The sequence below is a fragment of the Dendrobates tinctorius genome, unplaced genomic scaffold (assembly GCF_039654945.1).
Source record: "Dendrobates tinctorius isolate UK_male_01 unplaced genomic scaffold, ASM3965494v1 ptg000054l, whole genome shotgun sequence".
Lineage (NCBI taxonomy): Eukaryota > Metazoa > Chordata > Amphibia > Anura > Dendrobatidae > Dendrobates > Dendrobates tinctorius.
The window spans coordinates 18,049,276-18,064,682 of NW_027361722.1; the positions used below are offsets into that span (position 1 = coordinate 18,049,276).

General features: G+C 43.5%; 1 protein-coding gene across 4 annotated transcripts in view; it reads right to left on the bottom strand.

Annotated features, from left to right (window-relative positions):
• Positions 1-1,645: 1,645 nt before the first annotated feature.
• Positions 1,646-15,407, bottom strand: part of GJA5 (gap junction protein alpha 5) — a 116,443-nt gene continuing 102,681 nt past the window's right edge. For 3 of the 4 annotated variants that reach the window (XM_073577199.1, XM_073577197.1, XM_073577198.1), the window contains 2 exons: positions 6,951-7,114; positions 1,646-2,938 (listed from right to left, as the gene is read on the bottom strand). In XM_073577199.1, the coding sequence (XP_073433300.1) occupies positions 1,820-2,914 (1,095 nt within the window). In that variant the 5' untranslated portion in view covers positions 2,915-2,938; positions 6,951-7,114 and the 3' untranslated portion in view covers positions 1,646-1,819. The remainder of the gene's footprint in view (positions 2,939-6,950; positions 7,115-15,407) is intronic. The other variant, XM_073577201.1, reaches the window with a different exon arrangement.

Genomic DNA, 15,407 nt, shown 5'->3' on the forward strand with positions numbered 1-15,407 from the left:
TAATTCTTAAAGGGGAATGTACGGGGATGTCTTTTTTTTTTCAATTACATTTCTAAACTTTTGCAAGATCTCAGCATGCCACAGGTGAAATAACGAATTCTTTTTTACGCCCAAAGCCTTAAAGGGATAGTGACAGTAAGGTATTTGACATACTGTATATACTTGTCATAGGTGCGAGCCCAACCTTTGGGGCAAATCACTGAAAGAGCAGTGAGCTGTTGATCACCTACAGGAGACAGTCAGCAGGCAGGGAGTATATGGCCGTAATCAGCATTTCAGTGCCAATACACAGATGTCATTAGTTTAGTTTGGGGTAGAAAGCCTAATGACGAGTTCTCTTTAAGATATGTCTTGAAGTCACTGATACCATGCAGCAGTGTACACCTTTAATTTCAATAGTTAGAACTCTGAACCATTTAGACAAATGTGCAGCTCTGATATCATCACTGTACGGTGGTAATAATTAGGCACTGTACGGTGGTGGTAATAATTAATGACTGTATAGAGGTAATTGGGCACTGTGTGATGGTAATTAGGCACTGTATGGTAGTAATAATTAGGCACTGTATGGTGGTAATAATTAGGCACTGTATGGTGGTAATTAGGCACTGTATGGTGGTAATAATTAGGCACTGTATGGTAGTAGTAATAATAGTAATAATTAATCACTGTATAGAGGTAATTGAGCACTTTGTGGTGGTAATTACGCACTGTATGGTGGTAATAATAAGGCACTGTATAGAGTATAGAGGTAATTGGGCACTGTGTGATGGTAATTAGGCACTGTATGGTAGTAATAATTAGGCACTGTATGGTGGTAATAATTAATCACTGTGTAGAGGTAATTGGGCACTGTGTGGTGGTAATTAAACACCGTATGGTGATGATAGGCACTGTATGGTGGTGATAATTAGGCACTGTATGGTGGTAATAATTAATGACTATATAGAGTATAGAGGTAATTGGGCACTGTGTGGTGGTAATTAGGCTCTGTATGGTGATGATAGGCACTGTATGGTGGTGATAATTAGGCACTGTATGGTGGTAATAATTAATCACTGTATAGAGTATAGAGGTAATTGGGCACTGTGTGGTGGTAATTAGGCACTGTATGGTAGTAATAATTGGGCACTGTATGGTGGTAATTAGGCATTGTATGGTGGTAATTAGGCACTGTATGATGGTAATAACTAATCACTGTATAGAGGTAATTGGGCACTGTGTGGTGGTAATTAGGCACTGTATGGTGGTAATTAGGCACTGTATGGTGGTAATTAGGCTCTGTATGGTGATAATAATTAGGCACTGTATGGTGGTGTTAATTAGGCACTGTATGGTGGTGATAATTAGGCACTGTATGGTGGTGGTAATTAGGCACTGTATGGGGGTAATTAGGCACTGTATGGTGGTGACAATTAGGCACTGTATGGTGGTGGTAATTAGGCACTGTATGGGGGTAATTAGGCACTGTATGGTGGTGACAATTAGGCACTGTATGGTGGTGATAATTAGGCACTGTATGCTAGTGGTAATTAGGCACTGTATGGTGGTAATAACTTCACCTGTACAGTGGTTATCATCTATTGGATCCTTAAATTTGGTCACCTCTACTGACAACGAATTGTTAATCATATGAATTACGGTATATCGGCAAAATGCTTTTTATTGTTCTTTAGCACAATGTTTTAAGGCATAAAATACAGTACAAAATGAGATTCCGGGATTACATCCAGAAGTCAAAATGTTTTCTATTGTTATATAAATACGAAATTAATACATACAAAAAAAAAAGATTGCTAAAAAAAATCTCCATAGTAGTTCACACCGCCAGGTCGTCTGACCGAGCCTTGCTACTCGTACGGCTTGTTTTACTCAAGCGGCGTCCACTGTGGCAATACCCGTTGGGCATTTGGTGGGGCGTTGAATGGTTGTTCACTGGAGCACTTTGCGCATAGTTAATGTGGATGAACTGCCCTTGGCAAATGTCGTCTTCATTTTGGACTCTTTCGGTGGCGAAGTTGGCCGTGTTTTGCTGAGATGCCAGACTGTTGTTGAAAGGGTTATTAAACTTACCCTTTGTGTTCAAGCATTGGTTAAAATCTGGCGGTGGGGTGCAATTTTGTGACCGGTGTTCCGGTTCTATGGTGGCCACTCTAGGTGGGCTGGGACCGTTCTCGGACCGAGTAGATAATCTCTGCCTGAGTTTTTTCCACAACAGATAGTACAGCTCCACAAAGCTAAGTAAAAGCGAGAGGGTGGCAACGGCCAACATAAAGACGATGAAGATGTTCTTCTCAGTTGGCCGGGACACATAGCAGTTGACGGGATGGGGGCATGGTTTCCTTTTACATATGTAGAGTGTATCCAAAAAGACCCCGTAGAGCATGTATTGTCCAACAATAAAAGCCACTTCCATCACCGTGCGGATGAGAATGCTGCACACGTAAGTGTTCAGTAGACTTCCTTGAAGCCTAATCTTCCCGCTCACCTCATCCCGATATGGAAGTTCAATTTTTTCGGCGGGATACTCTTTTTGGTGATACGTGGAGTCTTCATTTATCTCCTGTTTGGATTTGGTTTCTTCTTCCCTGAGCTTTTTTTTTTCCTCCATCCGAACGGTGTGCATAGCGTGTCCCATGTAGAGAAGTGACGGAGTGGAGACAAAAATAATCTGTAGAACCCAGAACCGAATGTGAGAAATGGGGAATGCTTTATCATAACAGACATTCTCACAACCGGGTTGGGTGGTGTCACACATAAAGTCAGATTTCTCATCTCCCCATGAAGATTCGGCTGCAGTGCCCAGAACCAACATTCGGAAAATGAAGAGGATGGTTAGCCATACTTTTCCTACCACTGTGGAATGTTTTTGTACTTCCTCTAGGAATTCTCCAAGGAACGTCCAGTCCCCCATGGCTCCTTATGACACTAGATCACTCTGTGGAAGTAAGGAATGAAAACAGTATTAGATTATTAGAGCTTTTTCATCTATGCTGGTATTTTTGCTATATATATATATATATATATATATATATATATATATATATATATTTTTTTTTTTTTATATATATATATTTACATAAAACTAAATTAGATTATCACATAAGACCTAAGAGTAGATGAAGAACCAAATCAAATAAATGTTTAAAAAACATTACACTTTGTCATATTTTTATTGAGGAAAATAATCCAATATCAAATGTCTGTGAGCTGCAAAAGTATGTGAACCTTTAGGATATGCAGATAATTTGAAGGTGCAGTCAGAGTCTGGTGCTTTCAATCAGGATGACAATAAGAGGTGAGTGGGTGACCTGTTTTATTTTTTTTTATAAAGAACAGGGATATATCAAATTTTAATCTTTATAACACAAGATTGGAAGTCTATCATGACACGAACATAGGAGATTTTTGATTTCCTCAGAAGAAGAGTTGTTGATGCTCATCAGTCTTAACCCCTTAGTGACAGAGCCATTTTGCAGCTTAATGACCAGGCCAATTTTTACAATTCTGACCACTGTCACTTTATGAGGTCATAACCCTGGAACGCTTTAATGGATCCTGCTGATTCTGAGACTGTTTTTTCGTGACATATTGTACTTCATGTTAGTGGTAAAATTTCTTCGATAAGTCATGTGTTTATTTATGAAAAAATGGAAATATGGCGAAAATTTTGAAAATTTTGCAATTTTAAAACTTTACATTTTTATGCCCTTAAATCAGAGAGATGTATCACATAAATTTCTTAATAAATAACATTTCCCACATGTCTCCTTTACATCAGCACAATTTTGGAAGCAAAATTTTTTTTTGTTAGGAAGTTATAAGGGTTCAAAGTTAACCAGCGATTTCTCATTTTTACAACAAAATTTACAAAACCATTTTTTTTAGGGACCACATCACATTTAAAGTCATTTTGAGGGGTGTACATGGCAGAAAATACCCAAAAGTGACACCATTCTAAAAACTAGACCCCTCAAGGTGCTCAAAAGCTCATTCAAGAAGTTTATTAACCCTTTATGTGCTTCACAGGAACTAAAGCAATGTGGAAGAAAAAATTAACATTTAACTTTTTTTTGCAAAAAATTTACTTCAGAACCAAATTTTTTATTTTCACAAGAGTTAAAAGAGAAAATCAACCACAAAATTTGTTGTACAATTTCTCTTGAATACACCGATACCCCATATGTGGGGGTAAACCACTTTTTCAGCACACGGCCGAGCAAGCAAGGGATGGAGCGCCGTTTGACTTTTTCAACGCAGAATTGGCTGGAATTGAGATCGGATGCCATGTTGCGTTCGGAGAGCCCTTAATGTGCCTAAACAGTGGAAACCTCCAACAAGTGACCCCATTTTGGAAACTAGACCCATTAAGGAACTTATCTAGATGTGTGGTGAGCACTTTGAACCTTCAAGTGCTTCACAGAAGTTTATAACGTAGAGACGTGAAAATAAAAAATCATTTTCTTTCCAAAAAAATGATCTTTTCGCCCCCAAATTTTTATTTTTACAAGGATAACAGGAGAAATCATACCACCACAGGTGTTGTGCGATTTGTCCTGATTACACTGATACCCCATATGTGGGGGGCAACCACTGTTTGGGTGCATGGGAGAGCTTAGAAGGGAAGGAGTGCCATTTTGGAATGCAGACTTTGATGGAATGGTCTGCGGCGTCATGTTGCATTTGCAGAGCCCCTGATGGGCCTAAACAGTGGAAACCCCCCATAAGTAACCCCATTTTGGAAATTAGACCCCCCCAAGGAACTTATCTAGATGTGTGGTGAGCACTTTGAACCCCCAAGTGTTTCACAGAAGTTTATAAATGCAGAGCTGTGAAAATAAAGTCTTTTTTATTTCCACAAAAGTGATTTTTTAGACCCCCAAAGTTGGTAAATAATGGAAACCCCTCAATTCTTGCTCCAACCCTAACCCCAACACACCCCTAACCCTAATCCCAACCCTAACCCTAATCCCAACCCTAATCCCTAATCATAATTCTAACCCTAATCCTAGTTCGCCCTAACCCTAATTCTAACCCTAACCCTAACCCTAGCCCTAACCCTAGCCCTAGCACTAACCCTAGCTCTAACCCTAGCCCCAACCCTAGCCCTAACCCTGGCCCTAACCCTGGCCCTAACCCTAGCCCTAACCCTAACCCTAATGGAAAACTGAAAAAAAAAATATTTTCTTTATTTCGTTATGTTGGCTGTTGTGAGTTCATTCTCTGGTTCACCAGTTGTGAGTTCTCCTTCCAGACTCCCTCTGGTGGTAACAGGAGGTAGAGAGGCTGATTTGATCGGTGGAGATCTGCCACCTGAGAATGAGGATGACGATTGGATCTCAGGAGTCTCAGATTGGATTTAAGACAGCCGACGCCCTATTCAGTTGCTGGTGATTCCTTCTGGCTTGTCAGCTCTTGGTTTTCAGCTCTGTTCCAGTCATCTAAAGCTACGTTTTTCTGCTAATGTTCACACTTGATTTTGTTGGTCTATTCAGTTTTTTGGTGTGGTCAGTCAGCCCCTGCTGGGGCCTGTGCTGAATTTCCACTCTTATTTATCAGTCTTTTGCCAATTGGCTTTTTGTCCCTTACTAGGTCGGTGTCTTTTTGCTCTGCCTCAGAATATTTCAGAGTGCTGATATAGTGGGAGAAGTCTAGTGACTTCAAGGTTAATTTTGCTATCAGAAGTAACATAGTAACATAGTTATTAAGGTTGAAGGGAGACTTTAAGTCCATCTAGTTCAACCCATATCCTATCCTAACCTGCCCTAACATGTTGGTCATGATTTTTGTAGGGTTTTTTGCAGGTTGCAGACAGTGTCTCTCCTTTCCTTTCCTGTCTAGTTAGTTTGAGCCCCATCATTTGCTCAGCCTATTTTCCTGCCTGTGTTTGTGCCTTCATCTTGTTTCACCGTCAATACATGTGTGCATGTGTGGGGGCTATCTATTCCTTTGGGGTCTGCTCTGGGGCAGTTAGTTTTCCCTTTTCTTGCTTTAGGCTTAATTAGTCCTCAGGCCATGACGAGGCGTCTAGGAAGATCGTAGGCACGCTCCACGGCTACTGCTAGTTGTGTGGTGAGATCAGGGATCTGCAATCTGCATAGTTACCAACCTCTCTGGTTTTCTGTGACTTAGCTTGCTTTGTTTTTTTCTCCTCGGTGACCCATTCATAACAGTTGGCCTAACTAAGGGGGTGATAAACGGGGGGGTTATGTACTATTTTTTTTATTTTGATCACTATGATAGCGCATGTGCCCGCCATTTTCTTCCAGATCTAAGATGGCGGCGCCCACCGGAGGTTTGGGCCTGTTTTGCTGCATCTAGGCCAGGACAGCTGCCATCATTGATAGAACAATGAATTCTGAATTTAAAATGTCAGGATATCTGTTCATGGGCTGAATCTCAAGAGAACATGAGACATGCAGTAAGAGAATGACCCAAAGCACGAAAGTCAATCTACAATGGTTAAAGAAGAAGAAAGTTAAAGTTTTGTAATGGACAAGTCACAATCCTGACCTTAGTCCTATAGAAATGTTGTGGAAGGACCTAAAGCGAAAAGGTCATGGGAGAAACCCACCAACCTGACATAGGGGAAACTGGTTTGTAGGGAGAATTGGGCTCAAATTGATCCATCCGACGTGCAGGACTAATCAATAGTTTCCGGAAATGTTTAGATGCACATTGTGGTCACACCTGACACTGAAAGCAAAGGTTCACATACTTTTGTCACTCACAGACTTGTGAAATTGGATTATTTTCTTCAATAAAAAATGTCTAATATTTTTGACTCGCTTGGTTGATTTAGTTCTCTGTGTATAATTTTAGTATGAATACTCTAGACTAATGGTAGCGATATTTTATACACATCCACATATGTTCCTAGGTATCAGGGGTTACATGTCACACTGGACACGAGCGACTACAGAATACTATGATGATAAGACATTTATTACATTACTCTTATCCCGTGGTTTCATCAGTCACGAGGGAAGATGCCGGTCAGCCGCTCACTAATGGCCAAGACACAAGTCAGTCATTGTTCTCAATGGTCATCTTGTGGTCCGGGCATCGGTGATGAGATCGGCACCTGGATCACCTTAGAATGTAGGCAGTGAACCTGGAAACAAGAGAAGAAAAAGTAATAACACCCTTCAGGTTTTAATAATATCTTGTTATACATGTATAGTTGCAATCAATATTACTCAACCCCCCGATTGCAAATTGGACCATTTGATCCAAATTTACAAATTTTATGCTGTTTGGATAAAATCATTCAGATATGGACAATGACAATAGCGAAAAACAAGTAATGTAACAAGTAATTTCTACAAATTCACCACAAAATGCTACTACTGCGGTCTCAGAATTATTCACGCCCCAAAAACAAGTCTCTTTTAGGAGCACATTGGTCTCTAGCACTGGATGTAATATTCAAGGGCTGCATTACTTCAGGTCTTCTTCATATAAAATACATCAAATACTTGGACGGGCAAGGGGTTAATTGATTGAGATGTTTGATCGGATGTTAGAAGTATGGCCACTTAATAGAGTGGTCCAAAAAGTTACGAGAAGAGATCAATGCTTTGCACAAACAGCAAAAAGGATACAAAGGCTTTGCAGAGATAGAGATACAGATGGAAGTGGAGTTTCTCGGTGACGCCTACAGTGAAACATGGAGGTGGCTTGGTGATGCCTACAGTGAAGAATGGCTGTGGCTCAGTGATGTCTACAGTAAAGCATGGTGGTAGCTCAGTGATGGCTACAGTGAAGAGTAGCGGGGATTTGGTGATATCTACAGTGGAGCATGGAGGAGACTCATTGATGTCTAGAGGAAAGCATGGTGGGGGCTCGGTGATGCCTAAAGTGAAGCATGGTGGTGACTCAGTGATGCCTAAAGTGGTGGTGGCTTGTAATGCAAACAGTGAAGTAATGCAATGGCTGTGTGATGCCTACAGTTAAGTATAGCCGATACCTTCAGTGAAGGACTCAGTGATACTTACAGTGAAGCATGGTGGGGGTTTGGTGTTGTCTACAGTGAAGCATGATGGTGGCTCAGTGATGCCTACAGTGAACCATGGCAGTGGCTCTGGGTTGATACCTCCCGATGATCCACATTTGGTGAAACACGTAGAGGTCACTAAACAACCAACCATAAGTACCCCCTTTATACTGTGATGTGTTTTATGCATCATTGGTATATTCTATAGGACCAATGATCTGGTTAAGGTCTGTTATTATTCCTACACTGCTTCCAGAGAAACTGCTCCTGGGAGATGCAAGTATATATATTTATCCTAGGGACTCCCAGGGTCAGCCGGCGTGGAGCGGGGGTGCCATATTCTCTGAAAAGTAGGGTGCCAACCTCCACTGGCAGGTAGGATTTGATCTAGCAGGGAACAGCCTAGTGAGGTACTGACAAAGATATTATCTACTATCTATAGGCCATTCTATTGGTGTTGAGCAGTTCACATTTCTCTGTCCATATCCTACTTCTGCCAAAGCACCCTGTTGTCCGGGTCCCCTGTGTCTGGAGAGCTTGTTGTTTGCCTGACTCAGCAGCATAGGGACATCTAGAACACTCGAGGTCAGCCATCGAGGAGCGGGGGCGCCATCACTCGCTTATCTGTTTAGGGTGCCAACCTCCGCTGACGGGCAGGTACGGAGTTTAGGGAGTTTATCGCAGATCGTACTTAGAGAGCACGGTTATATGTGCACAGTGCTTGTTGTTTGTCTTTTGTCTTTTAATTAGGTATATTAAAAGTTATTTTTTATCCTTCATATCTACAGTTCCTGGACTTTTCCTAGTTAGTCCTAGTTGTCACTTTTGGAAATTCAGCATTTTTTACGCCAAAAAAACCTCAAAAACTGCTGGAACTAAGTATTATGAACTGTCCAGAACTAGGAAAACACAATTGCTTCCTTCCAATTCACAGCGCCACTTCTGTCTTCAGATTGTGGGTGGTACTGCAGCTCAGCTTAGTGCAATAATAAAGTTACAGCTTTATTATTTTATTTCTGGTGATCAGTGATCAGGTATTCCCTACAGTAATTGTGTGAGGACAGAAATTTCTGTAAGGTCTACACCTAGGGACACCAGCGTACTCCCAGACGAATGTACAAGTAATAAGGCAAGAATGTAAATGTCTCATGTTTATAAGAAATCTCATCAAGTAATTCATGTGCCAAGAGCGAGGAAACCGGAGAGAGACATGTCTGCGAGGAAACGGCAAGAAATCTACCCACCATAATTGATAAGTCATAGAACATAGAATGGTAGAGTTGGAAGGGACCTCCAGGGTCATCATGTCCAACCCCCTGCTCAATGCAGAATTCACTAAACCATCCCAGACAGATAGAATCATAGAATGGTAGAGTTGGAAGGGACCACCTGGGCCATCTGGTCCAACCCCCTGCTCAAAGCAGGATTCGCTAAATCATCCCAGTCAGATGTCTGTCCAGCCTCTGTTTGAAGACTTCCATTGAAGGAGAACTCACCACTTCTCGTGGCAGCTTGTTCCACTCATTGATCACTCTAACTGTCAAAAAGTTTTTTCTAATATCTAATCTGTGTCTCCTCCCATTCAGTTTCATCCCATTGCTTCTAGTCTTTCCTTGTGCAAATGAGAATAAAGTTGATCCTTCTACAATGTGACAGCCCTTTAGATATTTGTAGACAGCTATTAAGTCTCCTCTCAGTCTTCTCTTTTGCAAACTAAACATTCCCAAATCCTGCAACCTTTCCTCATAAGACAGGGTTTGCAGACCGGTCACCATTCTGGTCGCTCTTTTCTGAACTTGCTCCAGTTTGTTGATGTCTTTTTTAAAATGTGGTGCCCAAAACTGGACACAATATTCCAGATGAGGTCTGACCAAAGAGGAGTAGAGGGAAATAATGACTTCACGTGATCTAGACTGTATGCTTCTGTTAATACATCCTAGAATTGCATTTGCCTTTTTTGCTGCTGCGTCACACTGTTGACTCATATTCAGTCTGTGATCTATTAGTATACCCAAGTCTTTTTCACGTGTGCTGTCACTTAGCCCTATTCCTCCCATTCTATATATGCTTTTTTCATTTTTATTGCCCAGATGTAGTACTTTGCATTTCTCCCTGTTAAAAACCATTCTGTTAGTTGCTGCCCAGTTTATTTATATCTCTTTGAATCCTCTCTCTCTCTTCTCTAGTATTAGCTATCCCTCCTAGTTTTGTGTCATCAGCAAATTTAATCAGTTTACCCTCAATTCCTTCATCTAAATCGTTGATAAAGATGTTGAACAATACAGGGCCCAGGACAGAGCCCTGTGGTACCCCACTTGAGACATTCTTCCAACTGGATGTGCAGCCATTTACGACCACTCTTTGGGTCCGATCACTAAGCCAGCTATGAATCCACCTAACAGTTGCCTTGTCCATTCCATACTTAGTCATTTTTTCAATAAGGATTGTATGAGAGACTTTGTCAAATGCTTTGCTGAAGTCAAGATATACTATATCTACAGCATTTCCTTGATCCACCCAATCAGTGATACCGTCATAGAAGGAAATTAAGTTAGTCTGACATGACTTATTAGTTACAAACCCATGCTGATTCTGTTTAATCACTTCATTCTTATCCAGGTATTGACATACATGTTGTTTAATAATTTGTTCAAAGATCTTTCCTGATCAAACAGATGTCTGTCCGGCCTCTGTTTGAAGACTTCCATTGAAGGAGTCATCTATCTATCAATCATCTATCCTATCTATCTATCTATCTATCTATCTATCTATCTATCTATCTATCATCTATCTATCATCTATCTATCATCCATCTATCTACATTTTCTACATATTTTTCTGCTGGAATCCTGTGTCCCTATGAGAACATAATGACCCACCAGCCAGCAGCCTCCAAACTCCTGTCACTTACCTCATACTTTGGACTTACTCAGTGGTCCTCCACAGCCACCCACACAGATGGACATACATTAGACCTCATCTTCACCCGCCTCTGTTCCATATCTAATCTCACAACCTCTCCCTTCCCCCTATCTGACCACCATCTACTCACCTTCTCATCCTTGTCCTTCTCACCTGCCCCCTATGTCCAGCCACTAGCACATCCTCGCAGAAACCTCGCACACCTAGGCACTCACAGACTCTCAGACTCTCTTCTACCTCTGTCCTCCATATCTTCACTCCACAACATGGACAGTGCCACCGCTTTCTACAACGCCACCCTCACATCAGCCATAGACTCAGTTGCTCCTCTCATGCATGGCAAAGTGCGACAAAACAATAGGCAACCCTGGCACAACAACCTCACCAAAAAACTTCGACAAGCATCCAGGGTCGCAGAGCATCGTTGGAAGTAAACACGCCTGCCAGACGACTTCACTGCTTTCAAACAAGCTACACTTGCATTTAAATCAGCCGTCACCTCTGCTAAACAGACCTATTTCACAAACCTTGCATCTTCATTATCCCACAACCCAAAACAACTCCTCCGCCCACCACTGCCACCTCCAACTCCCTTCATCTCTGCTGAGGACTTTGCCACCTACTTCAAAAACAAGATCGACCAAATAAGGCAAACCTTTACAGTTCCATCACCCCAACCGCTCCACATACCAGACCTCTGCCCTTCCCTAATAACCTCCATCTCCAACATCACTGAAGGACAGCTTACTCATCTCCTCTCCAAATCACGCCTCACCACTAGTGTTGAGCATTCCGATACTGCAAATATCGGGTATCGGCCGATATTCCTGGTATCGGAATTCCGATACTGAGTTCCGATACTTTTAGCATATCGAATACCGGAATCGGAAGTTCCCATAATGCTATGAGCCAGTTTGATTTGATTCAGCCAATGAGGAATACTAAGAAGTGTGGGCACATCCTGAAAGGCATGTAGGCATGTTAACTAATGGCTTGGCTGTGATTGGCTGCTGAAATGATGTCACGATGCACTATAAAAGCCGCCGCCGCCATTTTGGGTTCACTCTGCTGTGAACTCAGTTAGGGACAGGACGCTGCTCTTCTGACTCTGGGGGACAGTTAGAGATAGCGATTTGCTATATTGTGCTTTACCCAGGCTACTTTAGCAACCCCTGTGAGAAGCTTTCTTTTGCCTTACAGCGCTGTTCACAGCTGTCTGCAAGGTCTGTGTGAGTGCAGCTCACGGTGTAGTGTGTCGTGCAACCACCTCTGGTTGTAGTCCGCTCAGTGTGCGTCACTGCCTCATACATATTTATTTTTGTTTTATTGCTGCTCATTTTTCATTAATTCTCCTATTAGTGTGCATCCATCTGTATCCATCTACTTTGGTTGCAAACACTATATAGGAGTAGACAGCGGAGCCTTTCTGCAGCCTTTCAGTGCTAGTGCACAGTTCTCTACACTGTTCACGGCTGTCTGTGAGGTCTCTGTGTGTGAGTGCAGCTCACGCTGTAGTGTGTTCTGCAGCCACCTCTGGTTGTTGTCCGCTCAGCGTGCGTCACTGCCTCATACATTGTCCTTTTTTGCTGTAGTGCTGCTTATTTTTCCTGAATTTCTCCTATTAGTGTGCTTCCATCCGTATCCAGCTAGATTGGTTGCAAACACTATATAGGAGTAGATGGAGGAGCCTTTTTGCTGGCTTGTGCCCTGCAGCCGCAGCCAGATTAGTATTAGCCTATTTTTTGGAGCTTCATCTATTGCATTGTAGGTTACCTTCCTGCATTGTAATAGCTCCAAAAAGTTTGTGATACTATCGCTTTCACATCTTTGGTCATATCCTTTTTGTTTTTTTGAAAAAAAACACGTAAATAAAGTTCACCAAACACTCCACTTGACAGTTGTGTAGGCCACATTAGCTCATATTAAAGTGTAGTCCACACACTTTATAAAATTAGTGTTTCTTATACCTGTTAGCAGCTGTTCAGGAATAAGCACACTAAGCCGTTAGTACTTTTCTGCCTATCTTTATCAGTCTACCAAGATGAAGAAGGCAGGGAGTAAGGCACATGGTCGTGGGCGTGGAGTTTCAGCAGGGAGAGGATATGGGGATTCTGTGCCTGCTGCGGGCACCAGTGAGTCAGCATCCCCCAGTTTTAACAGGGAACAGTCCTTTATGCGCAGCTTTGTAGGAGCTCGCCATACCCCACTGCTGCGGGAGGAACAAATTGAAGCCGTTGTCGGATGGATGGCAGCTAATGCATCGACTTCAATTACTTCCACATCCTCTCAGGTCCAGAGCACTGAAGAGCAACCATCTGTCTCTTCACCACCTCCCAAATTGCCCAGGCAGTCAGAGAGCCCTGGACAGGAGCCATCTCATTCTCTACTTCTGTTCTCTGAATCTCTTGGCTTGGAAAGAGGGGGCCAGCCAAGCAGCATTCTAGAATGTGAAGAAGAGGGAGTACGCAGTGATGCGCAACTGCTTTGTCCCTCTGAATCTGAAGAGGCGGGTGGGCCAGTGCCTATGGTCAGCACACCTCAGTACGCATCAGATGATGAGACTCAGGTGCCACTTTCTGGTGCGTACGGTGCTGGCGAGACTACCCAGGAGAAGCAGGTGTTTGAAGAGGGTAGTGTAGATGATGAGGTCTTTGACCCATCATGGCGTGAGGTACAGGAAGGTGGTGGGAGCAGCTCTGTGGAAGAGATTCCCCGAACGGCCAAGACAGGAGGGAGAGGGAGGGGGCAGACTCAGTTGCCTGTAGCCTCCACTTCGGCACCCGTTAGGAGCATTCCTCTTCCAAAACCCAAAACGAGCGCTCCCAGAACTTACAGTGCGTGGTCCTTTTTTGACACAGTTGCAGATGACATTTTCTTTGTCAAGCAAGTGCAAGCTGTGTAATCAGAAAGTGAAAAGAGGGAAAAGTGTCAGCAACCTCAATACCACAAATATGTGGAAACATGTGCGGACCAAGCACGTGGTGGAGTTACAAAGACACACTGAAGACGTAGGCCAACCGACAGCATCACCTACCACCTCTTCAGCTCGTGTTGTAGCCTCTTCCTCCAGCTCACACACAGCTGGTTCGGCTTCCTCACAGGATCGCCATGGAAGAACCTCTGGCACTGTTGTACAGAGACCCAGTGTAATTACACCCACAGCACCACGTTCCCTGTCATCCTCACACTCCCAGGCCACTCTACAGCCATCGGTAGCACAGGCATGGGAGAAAAGGCGGCCAAACTCGGCAAACCACCCCCGAGCACAGGCTCTGAATGCTGGCATTGCAAAACTACTGTCCCTTGAAATGCTCTCATTCAGGCTGGTGGAGACTGACACCTTCCATAACTTCATGGCATTGGCAGTCCCACAATACAATGTGCCCAGCAGCTTTTATTTCAGCAGGCAAGCAGTCCCTGCCCTGCAAAAGCATGTGGAGGGAAAAATTAAACATGCGCTACTAAACGCTGTCAGTAGCAAGGTCCACCTGACCACCGATGCGTGGACCAGTAATTATGGACAGGGACGATACCTTTCCCTCACTGCCCATTGGGTTAATGTTGTAGAGCCGGGTACAGATCTTGCGAGTGGTGCTGTACGTGTTCTGCCAACTCCAAGGATTGCAGGAATCCAGTCTGTACACATTGACTCCTCCTCATACTCCAGTTCCTCAGAATCAGCGCTGCAGTCACGGTCTACCTTCACATGGACCCGTAAACGCTTACCTGTTATGACCGATATTAGCACAGCCGTGGCCAAACGTCAACAGGCCGTACTGAAATTAATTTCTTTGGGGAATCGAAGCCACGCAGCGCAGGAGCTCTGGAATGCCATCAAGCAGGAGAGCGGCGTGTGGTTTGTGCCAGCGAATCTCCAGCCAGGCTTGGTAGTGTGTGACAATGGCCGAAATCTGGTGGCAGCTCTGGGCCTAGGCACCCTCACTCACATCCCATGTCTGGCACATGTGCTCAACTTGGTCGTGCAGAGTTTTTTGAGGGACTATCCGGATCTTGATGCACTGCTGCACAAGGTCTGCATAGAGTGCGCTCACTTGCGGCGTTCCAGCATGGCAAGATCGCGCATTGCAGCTCTGCAGCGCCGATTCAGCCTTCCGGAACATCGCATCATATGTGACCTACCAACCAGGTGGAATTCAACGTTACATATGTTGGAGTGGTTGTGTGAGCAGCAGGCAGCAGTAATGGAGTACCAGCTGCATCAGGCGCAAACAAGTTGCACTGCGCGCCGTTCACACTTCACCACCACTGAGTGGGCCTCTATGAAGGACATCTGCCACGTTTTGCGTGCCTTCGATGATTCCATGCGGATCGCAAGTGCAGATGATGCACTAATCAGCATGACTGTCCCCTTATCTGCCTGCTTCAAAAAACACTGCAAGCACTAAGGGAGGAGGTTTTGGGAGAGGTGGAGGATGAGGAGTCACAAATGCAATCTGCTTCTGGACAGTCTGCGCAACATGGTTCCTCA